The sequence below is a fragment of the Dermacentor andersoni genome, chromosome 4, assembly GCF_023375885.2.
Source record: "Dermacentor andersoni chromosome 4, qqDerAnde1_hic_scaffold, whole genome shotgun sequence".
Lineage (NCBI taxonomy): Eukaryota > Metazoa > Arthropoda > Arachnida > Ixodida > Ixodidae > Dermacentor > Dermacentor andersoni.
This window is the reverse complement of record NC_092817.1, coordinates 213,932,378-213,952,820: the sequence shown is the minus strand read 5'-3', so window position 1 is coordinate 213,952,820 and position 20,443 is coordinate 213,932,378. Positions and strand designations below refer to the sequence as shown.

General features: G+C 47.6%; 1 protein-coding gene across 1 annotated transcript in view; it reads right to left on the bottom strand.

Annotated features, from left to right (window-relative positions):
- Positions 1 to 20,443, bottom strand: part of LOC126538462 (DNA mismatch repair protein Msh6-like) — a 463,753-nt gene that overhangs the window by 367,002 nt on the left and 76,308 nt on the right. The window contains exons 5-6 of the mRNA XM_050185304.3: positions 16,701 to 16,853; positions 36 to 98 (exon numbers count right to left, since the gene is read on the bottom strand). Of these exons, the coding sequence (XP_050041261.2) occupies positions 36 to 98; positions 16,701 to 16,853 (216 nt within the window). The remainder of the gene's footprint in view (positions 1 to 35; positions 99 to 16,700; positions 16,854 to 20,443) is intronic.

Below are 20,443 nucleotides of genomic sequence, written 5' to 3'. Positions count from 1 at the left end.
TGTAGTCATAACCTCCACAGTGTATAGAAACCCACCTTGGGTGATGCCAGCTTCCGGACTGCAGGCGATCTGGAGGCAGGGCGCTTGCATGGCGGGCTCTGCATTGGTAGCAGCAACACACAGTGCCATGTACAAATGACAACATTTAATGACACATACATGCATACACGTCTATAAAACCTTTGTCTAGGTTGGCCTGTTCCATTTGCTAAATATGTTTGCACTGTGAACACATGCAAGAGGCAATATTACCAACTCACCCAATCTTAAAATTAAAATTAAATGTGGGGTTTTACATGCCAAAACCATCATACGATTTAGGCATGCTGTAGTGGGGACGAAAATTCGGACCACCTGGGGATCACATTTGATGGTCAGGCCGAAAACTGACAAGATGGCGACTACCACAATGAAAGGTTGGTGTCTAGCTAAGCAAATGCAGTGAAACATTTTCTGTGAATATAGGCCATTACTGACATTCTCATCAACATTTGAGAGGATCCCTTGCCTAAGCTCCGTGCTGAAGAACATAATGCACATGGGTACAGGCTTATCATAAGAAGCCAACAAACACTGACACCAAGGACAACACAGAAGAATTTACTTGTGCTTCATAAATTAAATAAAGCAACGATAAATTTTTGGAAACGAAAGTGGATGAAAAAATAACTCGCAGCAGGTGGGGAACGATCCCACAACCTTCGCATTTCGAGTGCGATGCTCTATCAATTGAGCTACCACGGCGCCGTTTCCCCGTCCACTTTCTTGGGTATTTGTGTTTTCTAGTAGAACCCTGGGAGTGTTAGCCAGCACCCCCACTCGCACACCTTGGCGGCAGATGTAGAACATTTCTGCTGCAGGTGTCACGAGAATGTGATCTTTTTGGGTGAAGGCAACCAGTCAATAAACCCACACATGCTACTTGAAGGCATCAATGTTGCCGGATTCGAGACCCTCGTTATGTAATAAACGAGAAGAAAGAGGGTTAACCGAGGGGCTGGATTTTTATTAGTCATATCATAAAAAAGCCAACAAACACTGACACCAAGGACAACATAGAGGAATTTACTTGTGCTCAATAAATGAAATAAAGCAACGATAAATTAATGGAAACTAAAGTGGATGAAGAAACAACTCGCAGGTGGGAAATGATCCCACAAGCTTCGCATTTCGAGTGCGATGCTCTACCAATTGAGGTTTTAACTTTGAGCAACTGAACGGTTGCCTTCACCCAAAAAGATCACGTTCTCGTAACGCCTGTGGCAGGAAGGATGTTCTACATTCACCACCAAGGTATGCGAGTGGGGGCGCTGGCTAACACTCCCAGGGCTGTACCCCATGCGAGCGATGACTTCGAGCGACGTCTCCCCAGTGTTGGCGGTATGAGGGCAGCAATATAGGCCCCGAAACTTGCGTGACGCATGATTTATTAACTTAAGTTGATGTGTTTTACTGTAAAAAGCAGCATAAGATATTTCTGAAAGTCTTGCAGTAGGTTCTGTGGGCTTCTGACACCCATACAAGACTTATGACGTACATCCAAGACGTGCTGGCACTTTGTCGTCAAGCCGATCGCGACATGACAGCTGAAAAGGTCGGGCACGTGCTTAAGGGCATTGCTGATGATGCCTTTAATCTGCTCATTTGCAAAAGCTGTTCTACAGTTGATGCCATCATTAAAGAGTGCCGACAATTTGAGCAGACAAAAAGCCGACGCGTCTTGCAACCACTCGCCAGACTTCCCAATACTGCCGCGACGTTGACATGTGAAGATCAACCCGCACAGCAGCATGCGTCGCCATCAGAGGATGTGGTGCGAATCGTTCGACGTGAACTGGATGCGATCGCACCCGCAGCTTTCTGTTCGGGTAGCCCTGATGCTACAACTTTTTCGGTTCTCCTCGTACACGCCACAGTTCGTCAGGAACTTGAAAACTTTGGATTAGATTCTATCTGTGCTGTGCCAATCCCAAAGCTAACGAACGCCCTTTTAATACCGTATTTACTCCACCGCCTACCACCCACAAACGAACGGTCTGACGGAACGTCTCAACCGAACACTTACAGAGATGCTGTCAATGTTCGTTTCCACCGATCACTGCGACTGGGACACCACGCTGGCCTATGTGACATTCGCGTATAACTCGTCCCAACATGACACTGCAGGATATTTACCCATATTATTTATCTAGTATTCCTATTATTATTATTCATATTATTTATCTTTTATATGGTTGCAACCCCACTTTGCCCCTTTGACACCATCGTACTTTCTGTGCCCCACGTTGCCGCTGAGTACACTCGTGAAATCATCGATCGTGCTCACATGGCACGTCAAGTTGCCCGATCAAAAAGAGCGTTACGACCACTGCCATCGCGATGTTAAGTTCGCACCAGGTGCTTGGGTGCTGATTTGGTCACCATGTGATCGGGCCGGCCTCTCCCAGAAGCTCCTCTCTCGCTACACAGGGCGTTGTGAAGTCCTACGTCGAGTAACCAACGTATATTACAAGATCGCGCCGCTACAGTTTCATCCATCCACAAGTTCGCCGCCTGTTGATGTCGTGCACGTTTCGCGGCTGAAGCCACACTTCGCTCGCAATTCTTCACCTACCAGGATATATACCCATCCTGTATATATATTGTAAATACAGTCTTTACATACTCCCAACACCCCCGTAACAATATTATTGAGCCATGTGATTGGCCTTCAATTCTGAAATGCAATAATGCAGAAATTCCCATCAACAATTTTCAGCAATTACAACAAATGCACTTTCAGCTGCCTCAAGATTGGTATCGTGCAGAAAAAAATATGCTGCCCCAATTAATCTATGGCTGACACCTAATCTTTTAAAATGTCTACAAAAGAAAAATAACATACAAAAATACAAAAAATAGCGATTTAATGTTAATCTACAGAGGCGCTATAAAGCTTACTCAAACACTTTAGGGAAATTACTTAAAGCCGCTAAAATGAAGTACTTCGAAGAGAAAATAAAATGGGCTGGGAGTGACGGCAACCAACAGCGGAAAACTAAATTCTTTTCTTGGCAGAACTACTACGCGTTCAGAGATAACGTTGATTCACTCTGGAAACCATGTGATTGAAAACGCAACAGATATTGCGAATGCTTTCAATAACTTATTCGAGAGTGATCCACACCAGTTGCCAGCACTCCTGAACTATACAAGCGCACGATTATCATATTTTTTTTTTTATCCAGCTTCACCTGAAGAAGTTTAGACCATTATCATTAGTATTAAGAATACAGGTGCTGGTCTTGATAATTTTGCTACTGCCAACATAGAGACGACAGCGCATTTAATCTGTGACGTTTTCTGTCACATCGTCAATCTTGTATTTCTAACTGGGTTCTTCCCAACAGTGCTGAAAAAAAGCAAAAATTATGCCTGTCTTTAAGAAAGGAGACAAGCAATTTATCTCTAATTACCGCCCCATAGCAATTCTTTCATTTTTCAGTAAAGTCATAGAGAAACTTTACAGAACATTTAAGAATTATCTGGACAAGTTTGGTATTCTTTCCAATAAGCAGTATGGTTACAGACCAGAATACTCAACTAAATTGGGTCTAATATAGCTAATAGATAAAATTAAATCTGCCATTGACACCGGTAATGCCGGAGGTGTATTTATTGACCTTTCAAAAGCCAGGGTGTCTATCAAGTGGACATTTCGAAATTCCTGAGCTTTCCAGGTTTTCCCTGAGGGCCTCTGCAATATTCCCTGAGTGACTTAGGACTTTGTTTTATGTCAAGATGGGCTCCCTACATCATGTCGCCCAATGGTGTCACTCTAGTAAGCATGTTAGAAAATAAAATACAACGTAATCCAGTTTGAATAGTAAGGGGTAGTGTTTTATTCAAAAGGAAAACAGAAGGGAGGGGTTAGTAAAATGCAGAGCGAATAAAATATTTTTAACGAAATATTAAAACCCATTGCAAATTGAGTCAAACATTCTCAAATATGAATAAAAAAGAGATGCATACAGAATATTTTCGAATATGAGCTATTTCTATCAACTGATAGCAAGCAAATTGGTATGACGCCCGAACTTTATCACAAGTGAGATTCTCTCGCAACAGCTGGTAAGTCAACCTCAACTGTCCTGACATACTGCAAGCGCACGCACACCACCTCAGTGGTGTGTGTCACTGTTTTAAAGAGCTTTTATTTGCTTGGACGAGGATCTATTGCACCTGGTTCGAGGTGGCGAGGTTATCAAAATGGCGGCGGTTGTGGCTTTTATTAATGCCGTTTCGGACCTGCGGTCAGGGCATAAAGTCAGGAAAATCTGATTGCGAAGGGTTCTTGCATCCGAAATTTCTGACATTCTTATACATTGATGTTATGGGGTACATAGTGGGGCCACGAAGCCGTCCGAATCATCTGGCGTCCAGAAAGTCGGTCGTTGGCTGTACTCTGGCAACTCTAAAGTCCCTCCATCCACGCGCCACCGCCGGTTTCTTAAGTAGCAACAACCGCCTTTTCCCCCCACACCAAATCCGGTTCCAGCATTTCCGCTTCCGGCATTTCCGGTTCCGGCATGTCCGGTTTTAAGATTTCCGGTTCCGGCGTTTACGCTTCCTGGAGTTGCGCTGCGAGAATTTATACTGTGATTGCAGACGATGGTGAGACGCCCGTGCTTAGCAACCGGTGCTAATTTGAGTAGCTCGCTCTAGCCATTCCACCAAGCGTCGTTCGTGTGCATCTACGTGCTTGTTTGCGTACGCTGCGCCCGCACGCTTTGCCTGTCGTCCCCTTTCTCTGACAAAGTGCGGAGAGCCATGGGCTGGGGCACAACACACGAACACAATTCGCCGTACACATCTGCTCGCGTCACAACACTAACACAATTCGCCGTACACCTTTGCACGTGTTACAACACGCGCGCACGCATCAATTCACTGCACACCTCCACTCATATCGCACAAGAAAAGCACACTTGTTTTCACCATGTCACTGAATGCCCTTCACGCAAATTTGAACTTGTTATATTTCATAGCTTCACGTCATTGCAGTTCTTCACGCAGTGCACGCACTTGGGACGTTCGTTACCTTCGATCTGCCGTACGAGACAAGTTCAACCTCAGAATCAACAGCATAAACTCTATGCGTCTGCCGTACAAATTGGCGTCGCGAACTCCTTCACTAAAGTCCCTCCATACGTGCTGGCTGGAGGGGATGTATGCTTCAAAACAAGAAGAATTCAAAGGGGACAAGCTGTTGTATTCCGCTGAAGTAGTAGTTTGCGGTCGCTGTTTTCCAAATGCACGAAAAACGGGAGCGGTATCCAAGCACCCAGGCACTACATTCCACTGTACGTTGTCTCTCATGGCACAACTTGTCGCAGGTTGACGCGAAGCAGCGAACACGACCAGATCGCCGATTACAGTAGGCGGTGGTTCTTGGATGGAATCGCATTAACAGTTTCAACCGCAGCTGGTGCAATTAAAGCCTCTCCGTAGATGCGAAAGTAAACAACGCTAAAAAAACATAGGGTCACTTCCACTCGGAACAGGAAGCTGAAGCTACGTAAGTGCCGCATGACGCTGGAAGCTGAGGGGGTGAGTGGGAGAGGAGCGTGGAGGAGGAGGGCAGGTTGGCGGTACTTAACCTGGACGGCGGTGACGCGTGGATGTAGGGGCTTTAGGTCCCAACGACTCGGCGTAAAAGACCATTCGTTACGATTCCTCTGTTACTCGAGCTAGCATTACCGTGACTTTCGTTCCCTTTCAATAAAATTACAGTTAATTTTCCCTGATAGAAGCCTTCCCTGATAGAAGCCCAAATTCCCTGAGTTTTTCCAGACTACTCAAAATCCCTGAGAATTCCCAGTTTTCCCGGTTGGTAGACACCCTGAAAGCATTTCATTCGACTATGCACATTTTATTGCAGAAACTGGAGTCAATCGGTGTATCTGGGCCCCCTTTAAAGCTAATTCGTATTTATTTACATGATCGTGAACAAAAAGTACATATGTATGGTACTTATTCTAATCCTCGAATCATCAACTTAGGCATTCGACAGGAGTAAATACCGGGTCCCCTTTTATTTCTGATTTACATCAACGATCTTCCGGTAAGTTTTGTGCATTCTTCCTGCATACTTTATGCAGATGATACAACTGTAATAACCGCCGACAAAGATGTCGACCCCATGTTGTTTAAACTAAATACAGATTTGATAAATGTTGTTGAATGGCTGTTGATGGCATAGAGGTAAAGCATCTTCCGCGCGTGCAAGAGGACCGTGGTTCGAATCCCGGTGCCGCGCAATTTTCCACTGGATGAAAAAAAATTTGCGTGTTGATAAAATTGTGTAAAGAGGCCTGGAGTGCGTGCGGCCGGTAACGCACTTCCTCATCAGAGCAGGATTGGCCACCCTGATGCAGTACTTGGCCACAACCTCCTATATGAATACAACAATCAAACCACGCCCCTCAGTCCCCGGCGGCTGCGAAGCAATCTAACAGAGACAACGATGCATGGCTAACACAAATGTCTCCTAATCTTTTGATGTGGAATGCCTCTGTAATTTCCCGTGTGGTTTGGGATTTGTGTCTGGAAAGAATTTTTGTCTTTAAAGAAAGGTTTACAACCACAAGTGAAACAATGTGACACTAAATGTGATGCATTAGGGTTGTTCCAGGATGAGCATGTCTGTTGGCATTATTTGCCTAGTGCTAAGAAGCCACTGCTTGAATTTTCTTCTTGTCATTCTAAGCTTGTTAAACAGGGGATAGCTTATTCAACTCTTAGGTCTGCCATTACTAAGTCATGTCCGCACAATATTGACACGTGTACTTATCTTTGTCGGGCGACCACGCTTCGCCGCCTGACAAATGCTATCACACAGCGCGGGATGCGCCTGCATGTATCCGAAGTTTCTGGAAAGTTATCGATGCTTCTACCCGGCTGTGTTGTCACCGAACCTTGTATTATCTGGTTTCATCGCGTGACGCGAATGGTGTAGAACTTTGTGGAAGGCACGCGGGTCCGAACGATTAGTCTGGAACATTCGATGACTGCTCTATAAAAGCCGACGCGCTTGACCTGATGATCAGATTTCCGACGATCGCCGACCGTGTTCGCCGCTATCGTTGTGCTAAAAGTGTAGCCTGTTTTTGTGGGCACAGGTTCGCCCAATAAAAGCCAGTATTCCACCATATTGCTGCTTTCTTCACCGTCACTACCACATGACATCTGGTGGAGGTGCTTGTGCGTTCATGTACCGGACGCCCCCGACAAACCGTGATCCAAGCCCGGACCGCAAAGACAGCACCAACGTAGTCCCGGATCATCGAGCAAGCCGCCGTCTTCAACAACTGCCCCCGGAGCACGGACGTTTGCCTGAAACCAGGAAGATCACCACCAAGTCCACCCCAATGGCAGCCCCGGCATCTCCCATCGTGCTGCAGCAGCCCAGGGAGCCTCCGACGTTCCGCGGTTCAACGTTCGAGGACGCAGAAAGCTGGCTTGAGACATACGAGAGGGTCGCTGCTTTTAACAACTGGAACAGCGACGACAAACTGCGACATGTCTTCTTCGCATTGGAAGACGCTGCCAGGACGTGGTTCGAGAACCGAGAAGCCACCTTGACGACCTGGGAGCTGTTCCGAAGCGGCTTCCTGCAGACATTCGCAAGCGTCGTACGCCGAGAACGAGCCCAAGCGCTATTAGAAACCCGGGTGCAACTACCAAATGAGACCACCGCAATTTTTACAGAAGAAATGAGCCGCCTATTCCGCCACGCCGACCCGGAAATGTCCGAGGAAAAGAAAGTCCGCCTACTCATGCGTGGTGTGAAGGAGGAACTTTTTGCCGGGATGGTACGAAGCCCACCGAAGACCGTCGATGAGTTTCTTCGCGAGGCCACCAGCATCGAGAAGACACTCGAGATGCGAAACCGGCAATTCGACCCCCGCACGAACGCGACAAACTACGCCGCACTTCAGTCACTGGCCACCGACGACCTACGCGAGACTATCCGAGCTGTCGTGCGGGAGGAGCTACAAAAGCTGTTCCCATCATCACAGCCTCAAGTGGCTTCAATTGCCGATGCCGTGCGTGAGGAACTCCAACAACAACTTGGAGTAGCCCCTGAATCGCCACAGCCCGAGCCGCAAGCGATGACCTACGCCGCCGTCGCACGCCGTCAAGGCCCTCCTCTGCGACCGCGCCAGGGCCCTGTCACCCCGCAGTTTCGTCGTCCGCCGCCGCCGCCGCCAGCACGACCACCCGTCGCCCAGCGCACCTACCCGAGGAAGACAGACGTTTGGCGCGCTCCTGACCACCGCCCGCTCTGCTACCACTGCGGGGAAGCCGGCCATGTGTACCGCCGATGCCCATACCGGGAGATGGGACTGCGAGGTTTCGCCGTTAACGCGCCGTGGCCACAGATTGGCGAACGACCTCGCGATATCGCCGACTACCTCGCCGCCACTCAGTGGAGCCCTCGACGAGCTTCCCGTTCGCCGTCACCAGGCCGCTACCTGTCGCCGCAGCGCCGACCATACACTGGCCCAGCCCGCGGCCAGTCCGTCAGCCCATATCCGGAAAACTAAAAGCAGCAACCGATGGAGGTGCGGTTGCTGTTCGTCGAACTGACGAAGATCCTCTGCCGCCGACGAAGACGACGAAGCAACCATCTCGACGACCTAATGACGACACGCCGCCGTCCCGACGAAGTCAGGAAGCCAAAACTACACCGACGAAAGACGACTTGACGACGCGACGTTCAAGCTTCAGTTCAACACGACGCAGCCGTGATCCGACGCCAAGACCCAACTGCAACGCCAGACAAAGAACCACCGACCTCGACGTGCTTCTCGACGGACACGCGGTTACCGCCTTAGTGGACACAGGGGCTGATTACTCCGTCATGAGTGGACACATCGCCGCCCAGTTGAAGAAGGTTAAGACTGCATGGGAAGGCCCTCAAATTCGCACCGCAGGAGGACACCTCATCACGCCGACTGGAATCTGCACGGCAAGAATAACCATTCATGACCGAACTTAACCTGCCACTTTCGTTATCCTCCAACAGTGTTCACGAGACGTCATTCTCGGTATGGACTTCCTGAACCAACATGGCGCAATCATCGACCTGAAGTCACAGTCAATAACGCTGTCGGAAGATAAAGCGATACCGCCGGAGAGCCCTCGTAGTCACCACGCCTTGAGTGTGCTCGAAGATCAAGTGAGCATCCCGCCTCACTCCAGCATTGTTATTTTTGTCGGCACCGAAACACCCGCTGACGTAGAAGGCGTCATCGAAGGCGACCAACGTCTTCTGCTCGACCGTGAAATTTGCGTCGCAAGAGGGATCGCTCGACTGCACAGAGGAAACACGAAAGTGTTGCTGACAAACTTCAGCAAGGAGTTCAAGCACATCAACAAGGGCACGACCATCGCATACATCGAGGAAATTGTGGAAACCAGCGATGCCTTTGTCCTCTCGGATTCTGTCGCATCTACCCCGACGACTGTAGCTCCCGAGCCAGACTTCGACGTAAGTCCAAGTCTCCCCGTGATTAAGCAGCAACAGCTCAGAAGTCTGCTTCGACGATACAAAGGCTGCTTTTCGACGTCATCGAGGATTCGACAAACACCAGTCGCAAAGCATCGCATAATAACCGAAGAATGCCCTCGACCACTACGCCAGAGCCCTTACCGAGTTTCGACGCGGGAACGTGAAGCTATAAGAGAACAAGTCGATGAAATGCTGCGCGACGATATCATCCAGCCGTCGAAAAGCCCGTGGGCATCCCCTGTTGATCTGGTAAAGAAAAAGGACGGAACACTACGTTTCTGTGTCGATTATCGTCGACTGAACAAGATCACGAAGAAGGATGTATAACCCCTCCCACGGATAGACGACGCATTAGATCGGCTCTGCAACGCTAAATACTTCTCGTCGATGGACCTCAAGTCTGGCTATTGGCAAATAGAAGTCGACGAAAGAGATCGCGAAAAGACCGCCTTCATCACCCCAGACGGCCTCTATGAGTTCAAGGTTATGCCATTTGGACTGTGCTCGGCGCCTGCAACGTTCCAGCGCGTGATGGACACTGTTTTAGCAGGATTGAAGTGGCAGACCTGTCTCGTTTACTTGGATGACGTCGTTGTCTTCGCCGAAAATTTCAACGATCACCTTAGGCGGCTTACAACAGTACTCGAGGCCATCAAGTCATCAGGGCTCACTCTGAAGCCAGAAAAGTGCCGCTTCGCCTACGATGAGCTTCTGTTCCTAGGCCACGTCATCAGCAAGTCTGGAGTCCGCCCCGACCCGCAGAAGACAGCTGCCATCGCAAAGTTCCCGCAGCCCACCGACAAGAAGGCAGTGCGTAGATTTCTTGGCATGTGTGCCTACTACAGGCGATTTGTCAAGGACTTTTCACGCATCGCTGAGCCGCTGACACAGCTACCTAAATGTGACATCGAGTTCAAGTGGGAAACGCCGCAGGCCGACGCATTTGAAGAACTCAAACGACGCATGCAGTCGCCGCCCGTACTTGCGCACTTCGACGAGCACGCCGATACCGAAATCCACACTGACGCCAGTAGCCTAGGCCTCGGTGCCGTCATAGTCCAGAGAAAAGATGGACATGAACACGTGATAGCTTACGCTAGCCGGTCGTTGTCAAAAGCAGAAGGCAATTATTCCACAACGGAAAAGGAATGCCTCGCCATCGTTTGGGCTACAGCGAAATTTCGCCCCTACCTATATGGCAGGCCATTCAGAGTGGTCAGCGACCATCACGCGTTGTGTTGGCTAGCTAACTTAAAGGACCCTTCAGGACGGCTGGCACGGTGGAGCCTCAGACTACAAGAATACGACATTACTGTAACATACAAGTCCGGACGAAAACACTCAGATGCCGATTGCCTATCACGCGCCCCCACTGACCCGCCGCCGCAAGATAACGAGGATGACGACGCCTTCCTTGGAATAATAAGCGCGGAAGACTTCGCTGATCAACAACGAGGGGACCCGGAGCTAAAAGCCCTTGTCGAGTATTTGGAAGGGCACACCGACGTTGTCCCTAGGGCATTTAAGCGTGGATTATCTTCGTTCACGCTTCAAAACAACCTACTCGTGAAGAAAAACTTTTCACCAGTCCGCGCCAACTACCTTCTTGTTGTTCCGTCGGCGCTGCGTCCAGAAGTACTGCACGCCTTACACGACGATCCAACTGCTGGGCACCTCGGATTCTCCCGGACGCTGTCGAGAATACAGGAAAGGTATTACTGGCCGCGTCTGACCGCCGACGTCGCCCGTTACGTCAAGACATGCCGAGACTGTCAACGACGCAAGACACCACCGACAAGGCCAGCGGGGTTACTACAACCGATCGAACCTCCTCGTCGACCATTCGAGCAGATTGGGATGGATTTGTTGGGGCCGTTTCCGACGTCAACATCCGGGAACAAGTGGATCGTCGTGGCGACGGACTATCTCACCCGCTTCGCTGAAACAAAAGCTCTACCGAAAGGCAGCGCAGCCAAGGTGGCGAAATTTTTCGTCGAGAACATCCTGCTGCGACATGGCGCCCCAGAAGTCCTCATCACCGACAGAGGAACGGCTTTTACAGCAGAGCTCACCCAAGCCATTCTGCAATATAGCCAGACAAGCCACAGGAGGACAACTGCCTACCATCCGCAAACGAATGGTCTCACGGAGCGCCTGAATAAGACCCTCGCCGACATGCTAGCGATGTACGTCGACGTTGAGCACAAGACGTGGGACGCGGTCCTGCCGTATGTAACCTTAGCTTACAACACGGCGGTGCAAGAAACAACACAGATCACGCCGTTTAAGCTGGTTTACGGCAGGAACCCGACGACGACGCTCGACGCCATGCTGCCCCACGTCATTGACGAAGAGAGTGTTGATGTCGCTAGTTATCTCCAGCGCGCCGAAGAAGCCCGACAGCTCGCCCGCCGGCGGATCAAGAACCAACAGAGGACCGACAGCCGATACTACAACCTCCGACGACGCTTCGTCGAGTACCAGCCCGGCGACCGTGTTTGGGTATGGACCCCGATACGCCGACGAGGACTCAGTGAGAAGCTACTGCGACGCTATTTCGGACCCTACAAGGTCATCCGACATATTGGCGCTCTGGACTATGAGGTCATGCCAGACGGCATTTCGCATTCACAGCGGTGCCGCGCACGATCTGAAGTGGTCCACGTGGTGCGCCTTAAACCCTTTTACGGACGCTGACGAACTTCGTTATTTTTGTTGTTTTCTTTGCTACGTGTGCTTTTGTTTATTACTTTCGTTTGTTTGCAGCATCGGGACGATGCTTTTTTTTTTAAGAGGGGGGTATTGACACGTGTACTTATCTTTGTCGGGCGACCACGCTTCGCCGCCTGACAAATGCTATCACACAGCGGGGGACGCGCCTGCATGTATCCGAAGTTTCTGGAAAGTTATCGATGCTTCTATCCGCGGTCTGTTGTCGCCGAACCTTGTTATCTGATTTCATCGCCTGACGCGAATGGTGTAGAACTCTGTGGAAGGCACGCGGGTCCCAACGATTAGTCTGGAACATTCGATGACTGCTCTATAAAAGCCGACGCGCTTGACCTGCTGATCAGATTTCCGACGATCGCCGACCGTGTTCGCCGCTATCGTTGTGCTATAAGTGTAGCCTGTTTTTGTGGGCACAGGTTCGCCCAATAAAAGCTAGTATTCCACCATATTGCTGCTTTCTTCACCGTCACTACCACGTGACAATATGCAACAAAGTTTTTCACAACAGATAGAAAGGCTTGGAAAGGCTAGTTATCCTGTGCATTTATTATCACTAACCTGCGAAAAACTTTTAAAATGGGTAAAAAGCCCCAGTAAGAAACAAGAAAAACAGAAAAAAGAAACTGTTTGCTGTAGGACCCTATGTACATAGATTATCCCATGGTTTACGGAACGTGGCCAATAGGTATGAGGTCAATACAATTGTCTCGGCCCCTCGTAAGTTGTCTAACATGTGCCCTATGATACATAGGAAACTTGAACAGGGTGGCAAAAGAAAAAATGACAGCGGCGTTCAACATGCGTCCCCTTTAGTGTCTTGTAACACTGGTATAGTTTATCAGATTCCACTCTAGTGCGGGAAAGCTTACATTGGACAGAGCAGCAGGTGCATTAACATTAGACTAAAGGAACACAAACATTCACTAAACAACCGTAATGCATCACATTTAGTGTCACATTGTTTCACTTGTGGTTGTAAACCTCTCTTTGAAGACACAAAAATTATTTCCAGACACAAATGCCAAACCACACGGGAAATTATCGAGGCATTCCACATCAAAAGATTAGGAGACACTTGCGTTAGCCATGCATTGTTGTCTCTGTTAGATTGCGAATTTCAGTACCTTCACAATACGTGCACTAATCTGAAGTAATCTTTTTTTTTTTGTTTCCTTCTTCGACTTCCATACCTCCTGATATATTTAACTGATGTTCTTTAACTTGTCATGTTCTTATGCTGTGGTTTTTGCAATCCCCTATATATATGTTCTTCGTTTTAATAAAAATTTAGTTGAGAGTTAGCGCTCGTCCTGTCTGCCCCTTTCTGTGTCTGTGTTCACTTCGCGCTACAATCCAAGATCATGTCATTGTACCAACTCGCCCAACTTTCCATCCTTTTGCTGCGAAGCAACTCACCACGGCAGCGGTCACACCTGCGACGCAGCAGAGGGTGCTAAGAATCTCTGGATCCAGACAGGCCATTTATTTTTATTCACTTCTATTTTATTTTTTGCAGACAAAAGTCTTTATACGATGTTGTTTATGCTGTTTTAAACAATCGATGCAAATCCTACTGTAACTCTGTATGTTAACTTCAAGTGATCCTTACGTAAACTTTGTTACAGTATTACTCACCTATGTTATAATTCTAATCCGATATGCATATATGTGCTGTGAACGTTTTATGCTGCCAATGTAAGGGTCTTCAGGGGCTCAGTCAAGCTGCTAGAGCAGCTTTGAGCCCTGAAGGCCATCCAGAATTTTATGGTGAAATAAACTTTGACTCATTGATTGAATCTGAACCTGGCAACGTTTAACGATGGAACGTTATCTAGTGAGGCGAGTCTAGCAGTGCTATTGCAGGAATTAGCGGGCATTAAATGGGATATAATAGGGCTCAGTGAGGCTAGGAGGACAAATGAAACATATTTAGTGATAAAAAGCGGGCACGTCCTGTGCCATCGGGGCTTAGCGGAGAGACGAGCACTAGGTGACGGATTTCTGATTAATAAGGATATAGCTGGTAACATACAGGAATTCTATAGCATTAACGAGATGGTGGCCCGTCTTGTGAAACTTAATAAGAGGTACAAATTGAAGGTGGTACAGGTCTACGCACCTACATCCAGTCATGATGGCCAGCAAGTCGAAAGCTTCCATGAAGACGTGGAATCGGCCAAGCATAAAGTCAAGACAAAATACACTATACTGATGGACAACTTCAATGCCAGGGTAGGCAAGAAGCAGGGTGGAGACAAGTCAGTGGGGGAATATGGCATAGCTTCTAGAACTAGCAGGGGAGAGTTATTAGTAGAGTTTGACGAATTGAATAATTTGCGGATAATGAATAGTTTCTTCCGCAAGCGGGATAACCGAAAGTGGACGTGGAGGAACCCGAATGGCGAGACTCAACATGAAATAGACTTCACACTCTGCGCTAACCCTGGCATCATACAAGAAGTGGACGTGCTCAGCAAGGTGCGCTGCAGTGACCTTAGGATGGTAAGAACTCGAATCAGCCTAGACCTGAGGAGGGAACGGAAGAAACTGGTACATAAGAAGCCGATCAATGAGTTAGCGGTAAGAGGGAAAATAGAGGAATTCCAGATCAAGCTACAGAACAGGCATTGGGCTTAAACTAAGAATTAGGACTTTCGTGTTGAAGCAATGAACAACAACCTTATTGGCATCATTAAGGAGTGTGCAATAGAAGTCAGTAGTAACTTCGCTAGACAGGATACCGGTAAGCTATCGCAGGAGACGAAAGATCTGATCAAGAAACGCCAATATATGAAAGCCTCTAACCCTACAGCTAGAATAGAACTGGCAGAACTTTCCAAGTTAATCAACAAGTGTAAGATAGCTGACACAAGAAAAAATAATATGGATAGAATTGAGCATGCTCTCAGGAATGGAGGAAGCCTCAAAACAGTGAAGAAGAAACTAGGAATAGGCAAGAATCAGATGTACGCATTAAGGGGGGATAGAGGTCTTGAGGCGAAAAAATCGCGAGAAAAATCGATTTTTTGAAAATATTTTCATACCTACAACTACTGTTTCTTTAATTCACCAAATTTCACATATCGCGGAAGAGTATTTTGCCCGCAATATAAATTTATAACATCACTGTGAGCTGAATTCCGCGCAAAAACAACCCTTTTTATCGCGGCGCGTAGCTCTTCTCCTACGCGCGCGATCGCAGCCATCTTAGTCTCGTTGGAAAGACGAGCCTTTCTTCTTCAATTTCCCGCCAACGGTGACTCCGTACTCTCGGCGGTGACATTAAAATCCGCGATGAAAAAAAAAAGTCCGGAACCGCGATCCCATTCGTCGACTAGCACACGTGATCAGAAACGCGTGCTGTGGTTGGCTGCATGAGATTCCTGTTGTCTGCTCCATTCTGCAGGCGACGCGACGGCGCGTCTAGTAGGTTTGTGACGAATACGCATCGAAGACCGATCCACCGGAAAAGTTCGCCAGGAGGCACAACTACGGCAAAAAGACGACGCGATCAGCTTATAACTTTCATATGCGTTCCATTTCTTCGGAGAACATCTATAATTGTCCGCATCGTCCGCTGCCAACCACAAGTGATGCCGAAGTAGGCCTAGCCAGCCTGCCTACGAGCGAGTGTGTTCCAGACAGCGGCCGCGTTCGGGGTGACATTGCAATGTTGCAGCATGCGGATTTGGTGCAGAGGGAGATGAATGCTAAATAAAACCAAGTTCTTGCGTCAATGCCAGCGACAAAGCGGAAGTTGGATTTGCTCACTCGCGCCGAAAGCACTGCAACCGCACCAGTCGACGCTATCGTCATCAGGACTCCGTGAACGCACTAACAGTTTCTCAAGCGCAAGGTGTGTGGCGGTTATGTCGCAGTAGGCAAAAGCGAACGGGAATATGGCCTCGCGATCGTAGTCGGTTGTCTTTCAAGGTCGATTGTGTTGTTCAAATTATGCCGCATTCAAATTATGCACCATTATGCTTAACAAAATTAGTTCTTGAGAAAGTTGGTGTCGACATTTGCTATACATTATTCCACAATATGTAACGCAAACAATGTGTAGAGAATTGCAAACTTTTTGATGACGGTTGCAGATGCATGTATAATACACACTACAGTATAATTGCGACATGCATGTATAATACACACTACAGTATGATTGCGACATACTTGGATTTTGCTTCTACCTCTGGACAAGCAAATTTCTAAAGAATAGAAATTGACAGATGTACCACTAACACAACCAGATTCTTCCTTTCTGATATGAAACACTTCTGTCAGTTGCCTTGCAATTTGGTCTCTCCCTTTGCGGGAATCTTGCATAATGCAAGGCTTGCATAAGCACATTTTGCAATGTGTAAGGGGAAGCTTTTAGTGCACTTTCTCGGACATTACACAAATGGTGGCTCACCTTTTCGGGTGACTCGGGTTCAAGGTCCGAGATAGTGTTCTCATCCACGCCACTGCTGGCCGATTCCGAATCGCTTTCGTCCTCATCTTTACCCGGCTGGAACTCGTCCTCAGAGCTGCTGTCCGAGATCACACGCCGCCTCTTGGGCGACGGCTGTAAGATGAGAAAACCCTGATCAACGTGTCATAACAGAACACGTAAAAAAAAGGGATGGACAACACCTGCTCTTGCTTGACACCTATTCACTTTGGAACAAGAGCCACCCAGGGCAGTGACTCGACTTGGCACTCCACTACTGTGTTTATTTATAATAAATAAGCACAACAGCAGAGTGCTACTGTGTTTGTTTATTTAGGTACAGACCTTGGATTGCACGCGTTTACCAGTTTACTGGAACTGACAGCCCCACTAAGCTCAAACCTGTGGGGGTCAGCAATTTGCACTGTAAAGAGACCCCCAGTTCTTTATATTTGGCAACTTTTTTTGTGCAGATCAACATGAAGAGGTACAGGCGCGGCCACTGCTAGTGGGAACACGAGAGAGTAGTGGCATCGTTCAGCGGAGAGCCCCACCACCGGCACCTCATGAACTCTTGCTGCACAGGCGCAATGAAAACGATTGGCGAAAAACCCGGCGAGTTGTCTGCTATGGTCAGCCTGCCAAGGTTTCTTGAGGTGCCGGTAGTGGCGCTCTGGAGAGCAATGCCACGAGCTCCCGTATTCCCGCTAGCAATGGCTACACCTGTACATTCTGTTAAACAAATTTGGCATTGTTTGTCGATACTTAGGATGAAGACAATGTGCAGAACACATGAGCAAAAGGGCAGAGGTATAGATTACTGCAAGCTTTTAAACTAATTTTATTTTTGTCACTCATCAATATAATTAAATTACTGCACATGCGCATTCAGCGTCATGGAAATAAACTTACTTGAAAGTTCGTGCTAGTGGGTGTCTCTGGCCTCTCGCCCATGTTTGTTTCGCGTATTATCTCCATCCTGAGCCATTATAAATCTATATTGTTTTGTGTCTCTATAATGTATCTAAAATTATGCAGAAAAACTTGTTCATTTTCATTACTCCTTTCACACATAGCTCAAGTCAAAGTATTCTTCCACCTTTGAGTGGCACTATAAAGTAGCCAAACTGTATAATGAGTTTCTCCTAAGTCCATTCATGTTCAACCAGCAAAGCGAACACAGGTGGCACGAGGCAACGTCGTGCAAAGCTTTGTTGAAAATACCCCCAACACTAAAGTAACAGCATCTGTGCCAATCTCCACACACAGTGATGTGATGGCTCAGGCCAAAATTTGGAGTGGATCGGATGATACCTTGACACTCTGCAGCTTCTTTTCCTTGTGTGAAACAAATTCTCTGCCCCTAATGCTTACTCTAATGAGAGATACTATCTGTACATCTCCATTGAAGGCAAGCAGGGGTTACTGCATATTTGCAATGAAGGCTATGCATGCTGCAACCTGAGGACCCTCAGGCAGGCAACAATGTGCCTTGACGAGCAAAGGGTTTTTCAAACACCACACAAGATGTAAGTCACCCTATTTCTTAGAACGACAGAAAGCTGAACTAGTTGGTAAGGATTCATTATGCAAAAAAGAGGTGAGACATGCAGACAGGTCACAAGAGTAGAGAAGTGGGCAACACAAACGCCGACTATCAACTGAAGGGAGCACTAAGGCAAAAAACGAAAGACAAAACTCATCTGTGCAAGCTCTGGAATGGTATCTGGAATGTGTCAGTCGGGTACATGTGCAGGTTTACGTGAGAGATAACTGTTAAGGCACTTAATCTCTTATGTAAAGTAATGGAAGGCTGACTCATGCACGCGCTTCCACCACTATAGATATGCCATGCTTCTACCATAAGACGCGTATCTTCATTCTTATGCCTGTACAATATCGCGCATTCATCTAACTCTGGCGTGCAGTAACAATCTTGGCAATGTAAAGAAAGATTAGAAGGCAATATTAGAAGGCCCAGTATTATTGCGCAAGCATTCTTTAGTGAGTAACCCAGAAAAATCTCTGTCGCATGAAAAGTGTAATGCCTTGTATCCACACAAAAGTGCGTAATTTTCAAATTAAAGACATTTAATCATTATAATAGTTTATGTTCCAACTTTGTATGGTCCAAGCGTTAGTTAGACTTGTCAGCTTTCCAAAGCAGATGTGTATCGCCACCCCATTAATGCAAAGTTGAAGAAACTGTCCCACACATTTTTTGCATATACAGTCGCCGACCAATAATTCGGACGCAAATAATCCAGACATGCTTGGTAATTCGGACAGCTTCGCAGGACCGCCAATGACCCCATAAACTTAGTGTTAAAGATGACCAATATTTTGGACAGCCGCCAGCTCTACATTTGATTACCCGGACTCCGTCCGTGGCTGTAGCGCATGCAAACTGTCGCCATTATCTCCTCTGGCAACCTCGACGAGACATCTAGTATGGCCTCAGAGATTACATGCTAGACAGTAATCTGTGAGGCCTTGCCTTGATTGCTGCTTTATGCCTTTAAGATTTAACTACAACTGCCGATCTTGGAGGATTTGCCCAAGTTGTGAGGTCTCACCAACATAGCGATCATCACATCCTTTTCCGGCACCCCCGCGCATGGCCCGCTATTATGGTTCTTAGAATTAATATTGTATAATGGAGGTTTATTACACGATGGAACGATGACGGGTAGAGCGCTTCACCGAGCACAGTCTCTAAGCTCGAGAATCTGCAGCACACGATGCTGTTGGCAATCCTGCTGTCTACGTCCAAGCATTCTTCATTACAATGGCCTCACCGGAAAAAGGAGCCATCCTAGTGACTTAGTCTGAAGATGGGGCCACAGTATCATGATAGGGCTTGAGCCGCTGGACGTGGACGACTTCACGGTTATGACGACGCATGTCAGATGGCGGTGTGAATGGCTCTATGAGGTAGTTGACAGGACAAAATCACTGCAGAACGCGGTATGGTCCATCGTATTTAGAAAAGTTTTGAAACAAGTCCTGGTGTATGGGTTGGTACGAAAAACCAAACGAGGGTTGCAACTGCTTGTTGGCCTACTTGGTGCTTGCTAAAGACATGTTTTCTGCTGCAAGTTTAACTTGCGGCAAGAAACATGTCTTTTAAACGAGGGTTCCCGGTAGAAAAGTTGGCGTCGAGTTGCGAGCATCGTGTTTTGATTTTTGACGATTCCGATCGTCCGAAGTGAAGCGGTGGGCCAACTGAAGACACGGAAGGGTTTGGGTGCGAGCCAGTTGTACGGATCATTCATATTTAAAAAGGCACCAAAAAACACGGTCAAGGGAGGATACAGGACGAGCGCTGACTGCCAACAACACCTTTATTGAAGCCTGCCGAAATATATACAATTCGCAACGAGCATAAAGAGAGTAAAAGAAGAAAGGGAAGGAGAGTCATCGTCAGTCAACTCCTGCTGCACATGCGTCAATAACATTAAACATTACAAATGTACCCGTACACATAGTAGACACGGGCCAAGTTGATTAACATTCGCTATTAAGGTTCTTGTCGTTGCGTACGGTGTTTTTCATTGAAAGAATTCGCCGCTGTCAATAATGGCACCGACTCCGCCTCTGTAATCCTCGCGATGGGCTTCGAAGCTGAAAAAGCACGGCGCGTAGCATAATGCCTGTTCCTTAAATTCAGCTTCGCCTCAGCACAGAAACATGACGCGGTGAAGCATATGTGAAGTATTGCGGTG